At 38.6% G+C, this 18,606-nt stretch overlaps 1 protein-coding gene across 12 annotated transcripts in view; it reads left to right on the top strand.

The window, feature by feature from the left end:
* CEP350 (centrosomal protein 350) overlaps nucleotides 1–18,606 on the top strand; it is a 124,477-nt gene that overhangs the window by 70,753 nt on the left and 35,118 nt on the right. For all 12 annotated transcript variants that reach the window (XM_066361658.1, XM_066361651.1, XM_066361655.1 and 9 more), the window contains 5 exons: nucleotides 4,648–4,844; nucleotides 5,424–5,608; nucleotides 6,489–6,576; nucleotides 7,230–7,376; nucleotides 10,274–10,431. In XM_066361658.1, the coding sequence (XP_066217755.1) occupies nucleotides 4,648–4,844; nucleotides 5,424–5,608; nucleotides 6,489–6,576; nucleotides 7,230–7,376; nucleotides 10,274–10,431 (775 nt within the window). The remainder of the gene's footprint in view (nucleotides 1–4,647; nucleotides 4,845–5,423; nucleotides 5,609–6,488; nucleotides 6,577–7,229; nucleotides 7,377–10,273; nucleotides 10,432–18,606) is intronic.

An 18,606-nucleotide genomic window follows, 5' to 3' on the forward strand; every position in this document is an offset into this window, starting at 1 on the left:
AATTTATAATGAAAATAATATCTGATATAGCAATCTATATTTATGGCAGCTCTAGCTGGTTAATGCAGACCTTGGTACCTAGAAATGGGGTGCTGCCATGGCAGATACTAAAGCTGTGGAAGTGGCTTCGGAACTGGCTAGTGAGTAGAGGCTAGAAGTTTTGAAGTGCATGCTGGGAAAAGCCTACATTGCTTCATTGGTAGAAATACGAATGTTAAAGCTGATTCTGATGAAGTCTGATGAAGATGGAAATAAGGAACATATTGAAAGCTGGAGGAAAGGTGGTCCTTATAAAGTGGCAGAGAACTTGACTGAACTGTGTTCTAGAGTTTTGGAGAAAATGGAAGTTAAAAGCTAAAGGAAAGAGACTTTGTTTAGGGCGGAGGGCACATGATGTAGAGTGCAGATGGTATTCTATTGAGAGGTACATTTGAAACCTGTGTGCCTTTTAACAGACCAGTATCATCCCAATTAATTCAAATTAAAAAGAGAGAGAAAGTGCCCTGGCTGGATGGCTCGCTTGGCTGGAGCATTGTCCTGCAATGCAGAGGTGGCTGGTTCGGTCCTTGGCTGGGGCACATACAGAAACAGATTGATGCTTCTTTCTTCCCCTTAACCCCCTTCCTCTCTCTGGATTCAATAAAAATAAAAGATTAAAAAAATAGAAAAAAATAAAGACAAAAAAAGAGAAAGAGAGAAAAAGTAATGGGTCCTGGCTGGTTAGCTCAGTTGTGCCAAACACCAATGTTACGACTTTGATCCCCAGTCAGAGCACATATGGGAAGCAACCGAAGGACATACAACTAGTGGAACAACAAATGAACACTTCTCTCTTTCTCTCTTTCTCTCTCCCCCTCCCTCCCTCCCTCTCTCAAATCTATTAATTTTTAGTAAAGTGATGAACTTAGATATTTAGCTGAGGAAATTTCTAAGCCAAGCATTGAAGTCATGGCCTGTCTCTCCTTACTGCTTAGAGTAAAATGTGAGAGGAGACAAATTGAAGAAATTATTAAACAAAAAGGAGCCAGAACTTGAAGATCTGGAAAACCCTCAGCCTATCTATGTTATAAAAAATATGAAAACATGTTCTGGAGAGAACAGCAAGGGTGTGGCTGGACAGTCACTCCATAAAGAGATCACCCGTGAATTGACTCTTTCATCTCAGCAGAAGCCAGGAATAGAGAGGGGGCTGTACCAGCGGAGACACTGCTGATTAGGATTGAAGGGCAAGAGATGGAATGATATTTTGGAAGGGTTTCAGACTTCTGGGATTCTCTGGAATGAGACAGTAGAGCTCTCCAGCTGTGAACGTGCTTTATCCTTCAAGAAAGGGGAATGGTCCTGAGCGTGATTCACATATCTGCAGGGCAGCCACTGCTGCCGTAGGCTCCCAGCTTCCAGGTGACAAGGCTGTCTACTTGTTGGCTTCAGAGGGTGGGGCCACCTCCTTGGTTTCTGTGGTCTAGGCTGTCTCTGGCCTCAGGAGTGAAGCCAATGGCCAACAGGGTGTAGCTGCCACTCAGGTAAGGGGCCAAGACCCCCCTGGTGGGCATGGGAAAGATGGCTGCCACCTCAGTGGGCTTGAAGAGCAGAGCATCGAGCCAAAGAGGATTGTTTTTGAGTCTTAAAATCTGATGGAATTTGCCCTGCTAGGGAACTTCCTTGAGAGCTGTTAACACCTTTCTTCTTTCCGATTTTTCCCCTTTGGAATAGAATGGTCTATTCTGTGCTTGTCTCATCATGGTATTTTGGAAGCACATAGCTTGTCATGTTTCATAGATTTATAGCTAGAAAGGAATTTTGCCTTAAGATGAATGATACCTTGAGTCTCACCCACATGTAATTAGATGATGCTCAGATGAGACTTTGGATGTATAGTTGATGCTGGAATGGGTTCAGACTCTAGGGTTCTTGAGATAGGGTGAATGTATTTTGCATGCAAGAAGGAGTGAATTTGGGAGCCAGAAGAGGGCATATTATAAACTAAATTGTGTCTCCTCAAAATTCCTATGTTGAAGCTCTAACTTTCAGTGTTTTAAAGGACTTTTAAACCCCAACAAGAAAACCACCAGCCCAATTTAAAAATGTGCAAAACTCTGAATAGTCACTTTATTGAAGAAAATATACAAATGGCAAATAGACATAGGGATGGTCTTCAGTGTCATGGATCATTTGGAAAATGAAAACTAAATCACAACATGATTAGAATAGCAAAAATCCAAAAAACAGCAAATTGGTGCAGGCATGCAGAGCAAGAGCAGCTTTTACTCATTGCTGATGAAGAGTGCAAAATGCTACTTTGGAGACATTTTCACAGTATTTTGTAAGGACCCAGCAATCACATGCCTAGGTATTTTTCCAAATGATTTGAAATCGTGTCTGTACAAAAGTCTGTCAGTAACATACACAGCACTATTTTTCTTACCATATTTCCCCATATAAAAGATGCACCCTTTTTTGAAAAATTTGGGGTCTAAAAACTGTGTCTTATACCATAGTTGTGGCATTTCAAATGGCTTAGATGGAACTGAGGATGAGGCAATATATGAAGACAGTGACTTGTCATCAGACACAGATGAGGACAAGCTAATAGATGGGAGTTTTGACAGTGATGAGGAGTTCTATGAATATTATGATGAATAAAACTTTAGTTCAGTAACTTCATGTAATACATTTCTTTTTCAAATTTCAGGCCCCAAAATTAAGGTGTGTCTTATATATGGGGAAATACGGTAATTGCTAAAAACTGCAAGCAACAAGATATCTTATGAGGGGAATGGATATACAAACTGGTAAACCTATACAATGGAATACTAGTCAGTGATTAAAGGAAAGAAGATATTGATTCATGCAGCAACATGAATGAATTTTAAGTGAATTTTACTAAGTGAAAGTTAAGCAAGCCCCAAAAGGCTATATATTGTATATTCCATTTATATAAAATTCTGGAAAAGGCAGAAGTATGGGGATGGAAAACAGATTGTTTCCCAGGTGTTAGATGGAAGAAAACTGGTTGACCACAAAGTGAATGCACAGAGCTTTTAGTGTGAAACAACTATGATGTAAGGCATTGTATGTTCTGTATGCACTGTCTGATGCTGTGCATTTGTCAAAACCATAGAATCGTAGATCACAAAAAGCAAACTTTAACATATGCGAACTAAACACATACACATCAAACAGATTGTGGGGCGTGGAGATGTCTCAGGATGGAATGCAGCCTAAGGCCAATGAATCTAACTCTATTACAAACATATGGCATAGCTGCACTGTAGGGCTGGCGGGAAAAGGAGCTGACCTAAGTAACTTTGGAGAATGGTATTTTTGAGTGGAACCTGTAAGTGTAACTACAAAAGAAACAGTACACACACACTCTGCCCCCCACAGGGAGACAGGCTAACAATTCTTTACATATACATTTAGAACAGATAACAATGTAAATAGTTGTTGGATTGTGGGAGCAAGGTTTCTCAGTGTCGAGGAGGGAACTTATAGATACACGAGAAGGGAAGACTAGAATGAACTCTGTGGTACTGGATTAGTTGGAACCATCAGTATGAATCTATGTTTGGGAGGATGGAAACAGGAAAGAGTGCGTGTACATGTATTTTTTTTTTTTTTTTACAGAGACAGAGAGTCAGAGAGAGGGATAAATAGGGACAGACAGACAGGAACGGAGAGAGATGAGAAGCATCAATCATCAGTTTTTCGTTGTGGCACTTGAGTTGTTCATTGATTGCTTTCTCATATGTGCCTTGACCGTGGGCCTTCAGCAGACCGAGTAACCCCTTGCTCGAGCCAGTGACCTTGGGTCCAAGCTGGTGAGCTTTGCTCAAACCAGTGAGCTCACGCTCAAGCTGGCGACCTCGGAGTCTCGAAACTGGGTCCTCCACATCCCAGTCTGACGCTCTATCCACTGTGCCACCGCCTGGTCAGGCTGGATTATTATACATGCATATGGTACGTAGCTCTATCATCTGATAGAGTGAAGAAACAACAAAACCCCAGTGGTGACAAGGACAACCAGAGCTCAGATTGTGGCTCCTAAATATTCTCCAATAAAAGAAACTAGAGCTCTTTAGTGAAATGACTATAGGACTGGGCAGGGAAAAGACAAAGTGAGCTTGGAGCATTTTGTAGTATCAGAAACTAAGGCTGTTCAGTGAATAGGACTGTTGGGGAGTGGCGTGTTAAAGGCACACAGGACCCAACTTAAAAGAGCTGTTGTGCTTTTAATTAACATGGAATCAGTGAGTTCTGAAATTTTTAAATTTGCATTTTTATTGCTAGTAATTTAAAGCTTATTTTATCTTTATTTTGGCCATTTCTGTTTGCTTTGTAAAACATCTGATCATGACCATTTCTCATTTTTCTATAGAGGTAACAGACTTCTAATTGCTTTGTAAGAGCTCTTTGTATGTGAAATACATTATACTTTTTACCGTATTTCTTATACTAATATTTAGATATTTTAGCGTTTTTTCTTGTTTGTAAGATAAGTGCATTTTGCTTGTTTCATGTTTACTGCTAGTGATTACTTACATGAATTTGTTATATTGTCCCATAAAGAGGCAGCAAGCACTATTAATTGAATGCCTACTGAAAATTGTCATATTGATAAAATCTACGTGCTCCATAATCTTTTAGATTCAGCTTCTATTGTAACAGAATATTCCTTGAAATTTGATGAATCCATGACAGAAGATGAAATAGAAGAAAAATCATTTCGGTCTTTACTACCTTCTGAGAGTCATCGCAGATTTAACATGGAAAAGAAGAGAGGCCATCATGATGACTCTGATGACGAAACATCCCCGGAAAAGACTGCACTGTCTTCTGCAAAGGTGGGCTTTGGTTTACCTGGAGGCACTGTGGGAGCAGTTGTAAAGGTGCTCTCTCAAGGGTGGGAGGGTCCATTTTGTACCTATTCTCAGCTGTCAGCTACCAAAATGATTTTTCTGAGATTCCAGTTTTGTTATATTTTTGCTATAAAATCTAGTTTTGCCTTTCTTACAAAATAGAATACACACTGTTTTTTTAAGGCCTTTGAGGATCTGGATAAAAGTTATCTGTTTAGCTTTTTTACTTGCTTCACTCTTTATTTAAAACGTTATTTAAAAATTTATATCATTCTTACTAAATTGGAAGCCTTTTGGATAATAGGGACAAATTCTTACCCTGGTTTATATCCCTGGGACAGTACCAATCTTATAGTAGTTTTTTGTTGAAATTATAATGGCTGAATAAATTAGCAGATGACTGTTACTCCCTCTTATGGGCCTTTTTTGAAAAATATTTTCTACATGGTTGGCAACATTTTTAATTTCTATAATTTTTTTGTACGTGCATACCTCTTTTAATGAAACTAATTATGTTCCAAAGTTTGAGATGGTGATAAATTCAAAATAAACTCTCCACTTTAGGAGCTGAGCATGCCATTCTCAGGAGGACAAGATAGCTTTTCTAAGTTTACTATGGAGATGGTGCGACAGTATATGAAGGAAGAGGAAATGAGGGCAGCCCACCAGTCCTCCCTCCTACGTCTGCGCGAGAAAGCCCTGAAGGAAAAAACCAAGGCTGAGCTAGCCTGGCTAGAGCATCAGAAAAAGTACGCTGCTCAGTCAACACTGCTTCCACTGTTTAATTTCTCCTTTCATTGAAAGGGAATGCTTTGTTTTTAAAGATGTTTTTGTTTCCTCGTTTAATTTAAATTGATTTGATCAGCCCACTTTCACAAGTTAGAAATGGGGCTGCCATCCTTGAACATACTGTTTTCAAGACCTACTCATACATTTTCTTTACATTTCTCTTTTATCACTTAACAGGTTTTTTTTTTCTATTTTTGGTATTTTTCCAAAGTGAGAAGGGGGGGGTGGGGGGGTGGGGGGGGGCGGCAGACAGACTCTCGCATGCGTTCAACCAGGATCTACCCAGCATACCCACCAGGGGGTGGTGCTCAGCTCCTCTGGGGCATTGCTCTGCTGCAACCGGAGCCAAGGAGGCCATGGAGCCATTCTCAGCACCTGGGCCAACTTTGCTCCAATGGAGCCTTGGCTGCAGGAGGGGAAGAGAGAGATAAAAAGGAAGGAGAGGGGAAGGAGTGGAGAAGCAGATGGTCGCTTCTCCTGTGTGCCCTGGCTGGGAAACGAACCCAGGACTTCCACATGCTGGGCCAACACTCTACCACTGAGCCAACCGGCCAGGGCCTTAACAGATTCTTAAATGTTGTTATTTTATACTTAATTCCTTTATTATATTTTAAATTTCTCAAAGCTGTTATCTCTTTAGAGGACAGTCTAGGGTTTGCATATATTACATATGCAGTAAAATAATTGTTGGGATAGGAATTGCTGCATACTGCAACTGTTTTCACCATTTGAAAAGGTTTAATTGGTGTTTAATTGGTAAAAGAGACTTTAGTGGTTGTAATTATTGACATTAGGATAGAAATGGAGGCTAATCTTTGTCTTGGTGGGAAATATTTGCAGACATCTACGAGACAAAGGAGAAGATGATAAAATGCCCCCACTTCGGAAGAAGCAGCGTGGTTTGCTCTTAAGGTTGCAGCAAGAAAAGGTATGTTAGGAAAAATATTCCTTTAAGAGAACTTATCATAAATCACGTTGGATTGTGAAATCTGTTTTGCCTAATCTCTTTTTCTTATTATTACCTTAAATGAGACTTAATTGATATCTACCACAGTTTATGCCTATACTGTAATAGTTAAAGGAGTTACTTGGTAGTCTACCATATTTTTCCTAAATTTTCAGTAGCATTGTTTCTAATGTAGGCAACCATCTTATCTAACCATAGGGCAACAGGTAAATGAAATATACAGTGCTTGCAAAAATTAGGGGATATTTTATCACTTTATATGAATAAGAATAATGGTTATGTTAATGAGTTTACTTGATATGCTAATATTAAATAAGTATAAAGACCAGGTAGCACTATGGAAAAATGTGAAGAATATATTAAGTTTAAAAGCAGCACATGAAAACATTAGTCTGTGTAATTATAATTATGTAAATTAAGGGATTATGTTAAATTATTTTAGATGGAATTATGTGACTTGTTTTTTTTAATATTTGAAAGTTTTAATGTCATTTTATCCTGAAATACTGTATACATTTATTTTTGTTATATGCAATGATTGAATTTTTTTTTAAACATTACTTTGGACTATTTCTTCTAAATCTCAGTACCCCCCCTAACTCTTTAAACTGTAGGCAGAAATTAAACGTCTTCAAGAAGCCAATAAGGCAGCTCGGAAGGAAAGACAGCTGATTCTTAAACAGCAGGAGGAGATAGAAAGGATCCGACAGACCACTCTAAAGCTTCAGGAGAAGTTAAAGTCTGCAGGGGAGAATCAATTGGTAAAATCTTACTCAGTGTTTCAACCTGTTACTGTCATTAGTTTTGATGCTCACTTTGTCCCAAATTGGGCCATTAGGAGCCTCTCTTTAAGCGAGTTTTTGTGTTCTTTTGAAACGTCCCCATCAATCTTTGAGCACTTTCATGTTTTCTGAAACAGGGATCATCTTGTACTTTGCCTGCCTGGCCTTAGAATCAGCCATTTTCCAAGGAGGAAAGTTATTTAGAAACTAAGACCTGGAACATGGCGTGCTCATTGCTGTTCAAGTGTTGCTCCTCTGAAGCAACAGTCTAGTGAATATATAAGTGTCGCTGCTATAGATAAATGCACATACTTTACCTGTATATTTATTTCTGTATGCATATATACACATGCTGTATATGTATTGTGATTTCATACTGATAAGTCAGGAGTTCAATACTGATCCTTTCTGTTTCAACCCAGCACCCTATTCTAGTTTTCTCTCTTTTGGAACATCCTTCTCTGACAGATAATTGGTTAACATTTTCCTTAATGTAGTTAATGATTTGATTATTCCTGCTATGTAACCCATCTCCCATAACCACTGCCACCTTTTCCTCACGTGATTGCCCTTCTTACCTCACCTAGGCTCTGACTCCCTAAGTCAGGCTATTTCCCACCCCCTTGCCTCTTCTCTATACCTTTCTTATCTTCTTTGGACTCTGTTCTCTGGGAATCCCACCTCACTCTGGGCTCACGACTCACCGTGTAAGGACCTCTCCCACGTGGACATCCTCTCTGCTGCCTGTGGGTTCTGACTCCCCCTTTAGGTCACTGTCCAGCATTACATGTCCTCCTCATCCCACTTGGGCTGGGACACCTCACTCTTAGCCCCTTTGTCTTTCTCCACCTTATTCTTTTCCATCCAGTGATTTTAACCCTTTGAGTAGTACAAACGTTTATGTACGTCCTCGTGCCTCCTCACCATCCAGAGTGCAATTGATATATTTTAAAAATGTGTAAGGCAATATTAAAAAATGGCAAATGTAGGCCCTGGCTGGTTGGCTCGGTGGTAGAGCGTCGGCCTGGTGTGCAGAAGTCCTGGGTTTGATTCCCGGCCAGGGCACACAGGAGAAGCACCCATCTGCTTCTCCACCCCTCCCCCTCTCCTTCCTTTCTCTCTCTCTCTTCCCCTCCCGCAGCCAAGGCTCCATTGGAGCAAGGATGGCCCGGGCGCTGGGGATGGCTCCATGGCCTCTGCCTCAGGCGCTAGAGTGGCTCTGGTTACAACAGAGCAATGCCCCAGATGGGCAGAGCATCGCCCCCTGGTGGGCGTGCCGGGTGGATCCCGGTCGGGCGCATGCAGGAGTCTGTCTGACTGCCTCCTTGTTTCCAGCTTCAGGAAAAAAACAAAAAAGAAAAGAAATAAAAAATGGCAAATGTATGTTCTTCTTGTTTCCATCAGTTATCAAACTCATAACTCAAAAGGGTTAAAAGGACTGCATTGGTCAGGAAGGGTAATGGGAAGGAGAAGGGCTCTGCTTTGTGTTGTTCACAAAATAGAAAGTCATGATTGTTTCTACTCTTCCTGAGAAGTTGAGAGAATAAATGACTATTTTTAGGAAAATCTTCCTAAGCAATGAAAGTTTTACTTTTGTTCACCAGAAATAATACATTGCTTAAACCAGTAGTTCCTAAATTTATTTTATTATTTTATTTTATTTTTTTAGCGACAGAAATAGAGACAGGCAGGCGGGAACAGAGAGAGATGAGAAGCATCAACTCTTCATTGCAGCTCCTTAGTTGTTGTTTTATTGCTTTGTCATATGTGCCTTGACCAGGGGGCTACAGCAGACTGAGTGACCCCTTGTTTAAGCCAGCAACCTTTGGACTCAAGCCAGTGACCTTGGGATCATGTCTATGATCCCACATTCAAGCCAGTGACCTTGTGCTGAAGCTGGTGAGCCCATGCTCAAGCCGGATGAGCCTGCAGTCAAGCTGGCGACCTTGAGGTTTCTAACCTGGGTCCCCTGCGTCCCAGTTTGATGCTCTGTCCACTGCGCCATGGCCTGGTCAGGTCTTAAGTGTTTTTATTACAAACTATTTAATTTGTAAAAATGCTGTTTTCTATAAGAAATATTTAACGAAAAAAGATTCATCCATCAGTGTGATTAAAATTAGTTAGGTATACCCTTCACTCTTTGTGTCTGTACATATGTTTTATATAGTTATAATGTCTGTAATATTATATTCTTTAGAGTGGTTTAATTTTTAAAAATTAGTGAGGGTATGTAAATACCAGATTACTAACAGAAGTTTAAAAAATATTTTACATCTTGGCCCTGGCGGTTGGCACAGTGGTAGAGCGTTGGCCTGGGGTGTGGAAGTCCTGGGTTTGATTACCAGTCAGAGCACACAGGAGAAGCGCCCATCTGCTTCTCCACCCCTCCCCCTCTCCTTCCTCTCTGTCTCTCTCTTCCCCTCCCATAACCAAGGCTCCATTGGAGCAAAGTTGGCCTGGGCGTTGAGAACGGCTCTGATTGTAGTGGAGTAATGCCCCAGAGGGGCCAAGCTTTGCTTCCTGGTGGGCATGCCAGGTGGATCCTGGTCGGTTGCATGCAGGAGGCTGTTTGACTGCCTCCCTGCTTCTAACTTCGGAAAAATACAAAAATATATATATATATTTTACATCTTAAAAAATTATTACACTTTGTGATTTTATATAAACATATGTAAAGTATACTTAACATAAAGTTTATATTTTGCCCTGTTTTAAATACTGTGTGTGATATAATTTTTTCCTTTAATACCTTTATTTTGGCTATTTTATAAATACTGTTTTGAAAGTAAACTTAATTTTGAAATGACAATGTTCACGATCACTTTGAGATCTTAAATTCCAGTGAAACTGTAATACTGTCCCCCTCTTTGTTGTAGGACTCCCATAGTGATGATGATGCAAAGGACAATAAGGCAGGCAGTCCTGGTCCCACTGACATGGAGACCCGCAGTCCTTCCCCCATTTCCATCTCCAGCAGCGAAACCAGCAGTATTATGCAGAAACTGAAGAAAATGAGAAGCCGCATGGATGAAAAGTAATTCATTTTTATAAATATCTCTTTACATTGAAAGTAATAACAACAAATAATATTCTTAATGTATTTTATTAAATTAGATTGATATAACATAGTTTTTTATGAATTCAGTAGCATTTTAGCAGAATTATTAACTCAGCCTAGAAGTCAGTTAACTATAAATCTGATTTATAAAACAAACATTTTTGTTTTTAATACAGCCAAGTTTCTTATTTTAAAATTCAAACTAGTATTTGCACATAAATCCATGACATTGCTTTCTCATTTCTTTTACTAAACGTTATGAGTAACTGTGACATTTGTACCTGCTCAGAAATCTGAGGACAGGTTTACTGACGAGGGAGCAATTAATGGGTATATGTCCTGAGGTCCCATCCTGTGGCTCTCTGACAGCTCTCAGGCTTATTCAAATAGAAGACTGAAATTTAACCTTGTGAGTCAGTTTCGCAAGATGTGGATTGCTCAGTTGAAACCACAAAGACGGAAATTCTGGGATGTTGAATGATTTGGCACTGTACCATTTTTTAGAAACATTTCTAAGTATTAGTTTTTAAAGGTTCTTTTAAAGAAAGGTACTCATACTTAAATGTAGCACAGTTGTATGTCAGCTTTGATCCTTTATTATAAAAGGAAATTTATGTGAGAATTTACTCTTTTGGGTGTACATTTAATTAAATATGCCTGTAAATTAGTTGCTTGTGGACCCTATCTTTTGACTGAATGACCTCTGCCTTAAGTATAAAAGAGACCCATTACAACTTTTTGTTGATTAATATTTTATTTTAAGTTAGCAATTTCAACCACAGGTTGAACTTAAGTTGTATCTTGATATTCTTTGGCAGCATACCATAATCACAAAATTTAATAATGATTTATATTTATAAATATACTCTATATTCAACATAATGCTCTGTATTCATTAAATCAACCTATGATTTAATTAGTTTCTGGCCCTGTCCGGTTTGCTCAGTTAGAGCGTCATCCCTGAAACACCAAGATTGTGGGTTCAATCCCGTCAGGGCACATACAGGAAGTAACCAATGAATGCATGACTAAGTGGAACAACAAATGAATGCTTCTCTCTCTCTCTTCTCTCTTTCCTTTCTCCCTCCCTCCCTCTCTGTGTCTCTCTATAAGCAATCAATAAGAAAAAAATGATTTTCTGAACAGCCAAGCAGTGGTCAGTCAAATCTTATTTACTGTAGATGCAGTGCTATACATTAGCACTTTATTGTTTATTTGAAATTGCATTTCATTAACTTGATATTGGCATTTCATAACTTAAAAAAAACCTAGATTGATTTTAAAAATAAGTTTTAAAAAGTAAATATAAATTTTAAAAAAATTTGAGTGGTTGAAACAATATTCACAAATGTGCAAATATTTCTTTTGGATGATTTCCATGGGTTAGATTAATTAAGGCTTTTTCAAATAGAAATTTATTGAAATGTTGACTAAAGATATTTTCTTCTGTTATGATAAAATTTTTCAGTAGCCTGTGTAGACATGCTGTATTGCTCTGAGGATCTTTGAATTTAGAATAATCCCTTTCATAAATTTTCATAACTGATTTGACATTTTATATCTGTCTCCAAATGTCTTTGAATGGTAAATGTTGAAGGAAAGATAGCTAAAGGGGTAATATCTTCATTGATCTTTTGCTTGTCTGTGTAAGATTTTCATTGCTGGACTCTATGAAGAATAATTTAATAATTCTAATCACATCTGAAGAAACTGTTAATCCTTGTTTATCTGTGAGATTAGTCCGTTTTATATGGTGCTTATTTCAGATTTGGTTAAACCTTGACAAATTTAAGGTTAAATTTATTTTTGTTTTGTTACTTTCTCAGAATCCAAAATATTAAACACCTGGAATTTTTGAAGTATTGTTCTCCTTTCCTTTGTCAGTTATCAATTACTACAATAAACGTCTGAGAAGTTTGTCAAGGAGAATAGGTCTGAGGCATTAGTGACTTTTTTTTTTTTTTTTTAATTTTTTTTTTTTTTTTTGCATTTCTCTGAAGCTGGAAACGGGGAGAGACAGTCAGACAGACTCCCGCATGCGCCCGACCGGGATCCACCCGGCACGCCCACCAGGGGCGACGCTCTGCCCCTCCGGGGCGTCGCTCTGCCGCGACCAGAGCCACTCTAGCGCCTGGGGCAGAGGCCAAGGAGCCATCCCCAGCGCCGGGGCCATCCCTGCTCCAACGGAGCCCTGGCTGCGGGAGGGGAAGAGAGAGACAGAGAGGAAGGGGAGGGGGGGTGGAGAAGCAAATGGGCGCCTCTCCCATGTGCCCTGGCCGGGAATCGAACCCGGGTCCCCCGCACGCCAGGCTGACGCTCTACCGCTGAGCCAACCGGCCAGGGCATGACTTTTGTTTTTTTAATGACACCTTGATTTGTTGTTTGAAGTGATGCAGTTGTGTTTGTGGGTAGGGAAGAGGTGAAATGGAGTAAGGACGGTAGTGGCAAAGAAATTTGTTTTAAGGTTTGGGTGATGGTGCTGAAATTTGAGGATAAACAGGTGTTCTCCAAAATTATCTATGCATTAAAAGCAACATTATTGTTATGCAATTTTTTATCTCCAGAACAAAGTAATGTGAAAACTAGTTTTTAAATACCATTCAGATCATTAAAAGCTGTAGAATTAGATCTCCTTCAACAGCTCAATAAATAGTGAATTAATTTTACTATGGTAGATATTTATAATAACAGATTCATTTGAGCCTTTGTTAGTAGGCAGTGCTGTTTGTTCTGAGGGATATGGAGAGGAATCAGGTATGAATCCTGCCCTCACAAACATGTTATTTTTTGGTCTGATCATTGCAGATCAAGGTAGCATGGAAAAATGAAGCCTATATTCACAAAACTTGTTACATTCTTTTTAAGTATTTAAAAATGTTTCTAGTTAGGAGTATTAATAAACTCATTTGGTTTTGATTTTAAAAAATTAAACTAAATATTTTATGACGTAGCTCTTTGTCTGTGTAAAAATATTTATGGCGCCAGAGGGGAGGTAGGTGGGGGGACTGGGTGAAAAAGGTGAAGGGACTGAGAAATATAGCTTGCTAGTCACGGAATAGTCGCAGGGATGTCAAATCCAGCACAGGGGACATGGTCAGTAATATCCTAACAACTGTGTATGGGGCCGGTGGATATAGGACATACTGGGGGGATCACTTTATAAAGTATGTGATTGACCACTATGCTGTACACCTGAAACTAATACAAAATAATGTAAATGTAAACTGTAATGGAAAAATAAAAATTTTAAATTATTTAGTGAAGGCAAAAAACAAAATCAAATTTATGGTATTGCCTGACCAATATAGAAATCTTCACATACTTGCTGAATTTAAAAAATTAAGGATTTGCAAGGGAAGGTTTTTGATACTTCATTAAAGAAGACACTTTAATTAGAATTTTAAAGGATGTGTTACATAATATTCTTAAATTAAGCCTATCTAGTCTTCATAAATCATCATAAGTTGGAGTTCAAGGTAGATGTCCATTTATAATATTTTAATGAATTAAACTTTTCATAGAACCAGAAGACTTTTGTAATAAAAATAGAGAAACTGATAATAACATTACTGAACAGTAAAAAAAATGAAAACATAGTGCCTTAAATTAGAAATACAATTTTATTTTTTTTAAAATTCCCCACCTGACCAGGTGGTGTCGCAATGGGTTTAGCATCAGACTGGGACTCAGAGGACCCAGGTTCGAAACCCTGAGGTTGCTGGATTGAATGCGGGCTCACTAGCTTGAGCACGGGGTTGCTGCCTTGAGCAAGGGTCACTCAGTCTGCTGTAGCCTCCTGGTCAAGGCAAGTAAGAGAAAGCAATCAATGAACAACTAAAGTGCTGCAATGAAGAATTGATACTTCTTATCTCTTTCCCTCCCTGTCTGTCCCTATCTGTCTCTCTCTCTTTCTGTCTCTGTCACAAAACAAAACAAAAAACGTTTCCCATTGATTTGAGAGAGATGAGGAGAGAAGCATCAACTCCTTGTTTCACTTAGTTGTTCCATTTAGTTGTGCACTCATTGATTGTTTCTTGTACGTGCCCTAACTAGGGGGTCAAATGCGTGACCTCTGGTGCACCAGGCTAGTCAATGCTTTATTTATTAAGCCACCTGGCCAGAGCCAGAAATACAGTTTTCTTAGAGAAGGTTCTAGACTAAGTTTAGTAGCTGAAGAAATCCTGATAGTCTGTTAAAGTATTTTTATTTACTTTCTAGATTAGGAATTACATACCTGTATTATTTTGTTTATTTAAATATGTGCAAATTATAATTTTAATAGAGTAGATTTTGTGTAGGAAAAAATACTAGGCTATATTTTCTTTTAAGTCTGTACTATCCATATCCTTATTTATCTTTCTTTTTGAATATCAATTTTAAAATTTAAAACAAATTTTGTTTTTACTTACAACAACATAGAATTAAAGAATCATGGATGCAGAATCTTAAAATGATTTAGGGTATTAGATTTTTGTTTACTATCTTTCAGAACCAGATGATTTTAGAATTGGAAGTTTCATTTAAAATTTAGATCCAGCCTGACCTGTGGTGGCACAGTGGATAAAGCATAGACTTGGAACACTGAGGTCACGAGTTCAAAACCCTGTGCTTGCCCAGTCAAGGCACATATGAGAGTTGATGCTTTCTGCTCTTCCCCTTCTCTCTCTCTCTTTCCCTCTCTAAAATAAATAAAGTCTTTAAAATAACCAAAGAAATAAATAAATAATGGTTAAAATGGCAAATTAAAAAAAATTAGATCCAAATGTTTCTCTTTCAAATTAAAGTATGATACATAATCTGTTGGAACAATCTACAGTTATATTAGCTGAGTGGGGGATAAAAAGGTTCTCATTTATGTCACATGGTCTAACATTTTGTTGTGGTATTGAATAAAAGTGTGAGGAGTACTTGGATGGAGAAGGAAAGAATCCTAAAATGCTGGAACTAGAAGAGCTCTTAGGGAAGCCGTCTAGTGTGGTCCCTTAGTTTCACAGGAAGGAATCAATGCCCACAGAGATTAAGTAACTAGTCCCAGATCATACATGTAGCATAATGACAGAGCTAGATCTAGGACCCTGCTCTCTGGGCTTCAGACAGCTGAAGGTAAAGTAGAGTTAAGTTAGCCTATCTGCTTTCAACCTCAGATTTTTCAAAAAACTACAGTGTGTCTGTAAAGTCATGGTGCACTTTTGACTGGTCACAGGAAAGCAACAAAAGACTATAGAAATGTGAAATCTGCACCAAATATAAAGGAGAACTCTCCCAGTTTCATACCTATTCAGTGTAGTTCGATGTGGGCTCATGCACAGATTTTTTAGGGCTCCTTAGATAGCTATTCCGTATAGCCTCTACAGACCCGTCACTAACTGATGGCCTACCAGAACGGGGTTTCTCCACCAAACTGCCGGTTTCCTTCAACTGCTTATCCCACCGAGTAATGTTATTCCTATGTGGTGGCGCTTCATTATAAATGCGCCGATATTCACATTGCACTTTGGTCAAGGTTTCGAATTTAGCGAGCCACAGAACACATTGAACTTTCCTCTGTACCGTCCACATCTCGACTGGCATGGCCGTGGGCTGCTCCGCTATATACACGGTGTTATGTCATCATATGCACATGTGCACATGCTGCCACATCATCCTACAGAAACTGGGAGGGTTTTCCTTTTATTTGGTGCAGATTTCACATTTCTATCGTCTTTTGTTGCTTTCCTGTGACCGGTCAAAAGTGCACCATGACTTTACGGACACACTGTACATTGATGACTTAAAGTTATGTAAGTAGAAACTGACCCTTCTAAATAGTATTTATTGAAACTGGAAAAGTGCCTATTGGCTGATGGCTAGAGTTGAGTAGCTGCATAGCTCAAGCAAGTTTAGAGTGTGAAAGTGTGACTTTTAAAATGAATCAACTGGCCCTGGCCGGTTGGCTCAGCGGTAGAGCGTTGGCCTGGCGTGCGGGGGACCCGGGTTCGATTCCCGGCCAGGGCACATAGGAGAAGCGCCCATTTGCTTCTCCACCCCCCTCCCCTCCTTCCTCTCTGTCTCTCTCTTCCCCTCCCGCAGCCAAGGCTCCATTGGAGCAAAGATGGCCTGGGCACTGGGGATGGCTCCTTGGCCTCTGCCCCAGGCGCTAGAGCGGCTCTGGTCACGGCAGAGCAACGCCCCGGAGGGGCAGAGCATCGCCCCCTGGTGGGCAGAGCGTCGCCCCTGGTGGGCGTGCCCGGTGGATCCCGGTCGGGCGCATATAGGAGTCTGTCTGTCTGTCTCTCCCCGTTTCCAGCTTCAGAAAAATACAAATAAATAAATAAATAAAATGAATCAATTACTCATGAATTTCTTAAATGAAGCATTATGGGAACATAATCTCCATACTATAATTAAATCTATGTATTATGCATCTAATCCTAATCTACAGTTCTATTACCATGAAAGGCCTGTTGTAGTGATGTGTTAACACCAACTATAAAGTGTATTAGTAGTATTTTCTATTAGTAGGCATTTATGTCTCTATGATTTCAAATTTTATTTCTTGTGTAGCATCTTGAAGGATTGTCAACTCTAGTGTGAAGCACTGCTTTTATCTCAACTTTATTAAGCTTTTAAAGGATATTCTTTATTTCTACATTGTACATTATTAAATAAGGAGTAAAGGAAGAACTAACTTTAAGTTAAACCTTTTTTTTAAAGTTAAGCTTTTTTAATACTACTTCTTAAACTAGTTTCTTTTCTTTTTCTGTTAGCCATTTCTTCTGTTGTTCATTTCTAACCTAGAGCTTTTGAATATGCTTAATTTTTACAAATGAAAAAAAATCAGTATTTTTTTAATAGAGAAAATTATCTTTTATTGGTCTGGACAAAAAAATTGAATTGTATCTTTTTGGAGTTTATTTCACATGTTTCTGTATTCTACTTTCGTACTAGGTCATGCATGCATTTAGCAGTTATACACTTAAGAGGGTGGGTGAAATTTGAATGTTATAGTTTTTTGGACCTTTTGCCAAGTACATGTGTTTTTGCATAATATTTTGATAATTGGCATCAAAATAAGTTTATTATACATTCGTGAAGAATGGCAAGGAAGACTGCAGTGTCTTACTGAAATTTGGCAAATTTTTTCTTTAATTTTGGTGCAGAAAATCAAGGCAATCCAGGGGTGTGTGTGTGCGTGTGTGTGTGTGTGTGAATGAAAGGAGGTGAAATACTAAGTTGTATGTAGGAAACAGACATTGCAGTAGTCTGTTTTCGAAAGTACAAATGTGGGCAAGATTCTACGTACTTTTTAAAATCTAAATGAGTGGCTGGATTTATACCTAGATTTTCTCACTTCTGTGACGTACTTACTGATATCATTCCTTGCCCTTCGAAGGCAATACATGTTGCCTTGATCTACAAGTTATTGTTGTGTGCATGTGAACAGGAGCATGCTCTGTCAAAGAGAATTAACCTTTCTGAACTATTACTAGACTTATTTATCCTTTCATGTATATAATCTATTTACTATTTAAAAAGAAGGGAAACTAATGGATTTTACTACTTTTATAACTTTAAGATATGTAATTTTCTAACCTTTAACCTTATTATAGAACTGTCCACAGCATGATTTTTTTAATAGCAGTATTTATTGAAATTAGCTTAGTTTATTCATAATTATGTGTCCTGATACTTTATATATAGAATGGGTATTATATTTCAATATTATTATTAAAGTGGGCCTCTATTAAATATAAAGCAGGATACCTCCACTAGATCCTTGTTAGTAGCAATCAGTTTTATGTTACAGAGGTAAACAATGTATTTTTACTATAAATTGGTTTTCTAAATTTATTATTATTTTCAAGTTGATCATGCTGATAAGGTTAAGTAAGGCAAATGTAGTGCTTCTGATTTCATTTCAAGCTTAAAATATATGACAAAATACAGATACAAAAATCACTTGCTCAGGATTATATATGTATGTAGAATTGCTGATATATGGGCTCATAGCCATAATTGTTGTGCTTGTGTTAAAGCTTACGGGAAAACTTATTTAGCTCCCCGACGTACTTCTCATTACTTTCCTCACAAACAGTAAAATTACCTGAAAGTATAGTTGATGGTTAAGCAGGATGTGAGAAGAAAGGCACGTTTGTTCAGAAATCATTGGTA

This window comes from Saccopteryx leptura, chromosome 2, assembly GCF_036850995.1.
Source record: "Saccopteryx leptura isolate mSacLep1 chromosome 2, mSacLep1_pri_phased_curated, whole genome shotgun sequence".
Taxonomy (NCBI): domain Eukaryota; kingdom Metazoa; phylum Chordata; class Mammalia; order Chiroptera; family Emballonuridae; genus Saccopteryx; species Saccopteryx leptura.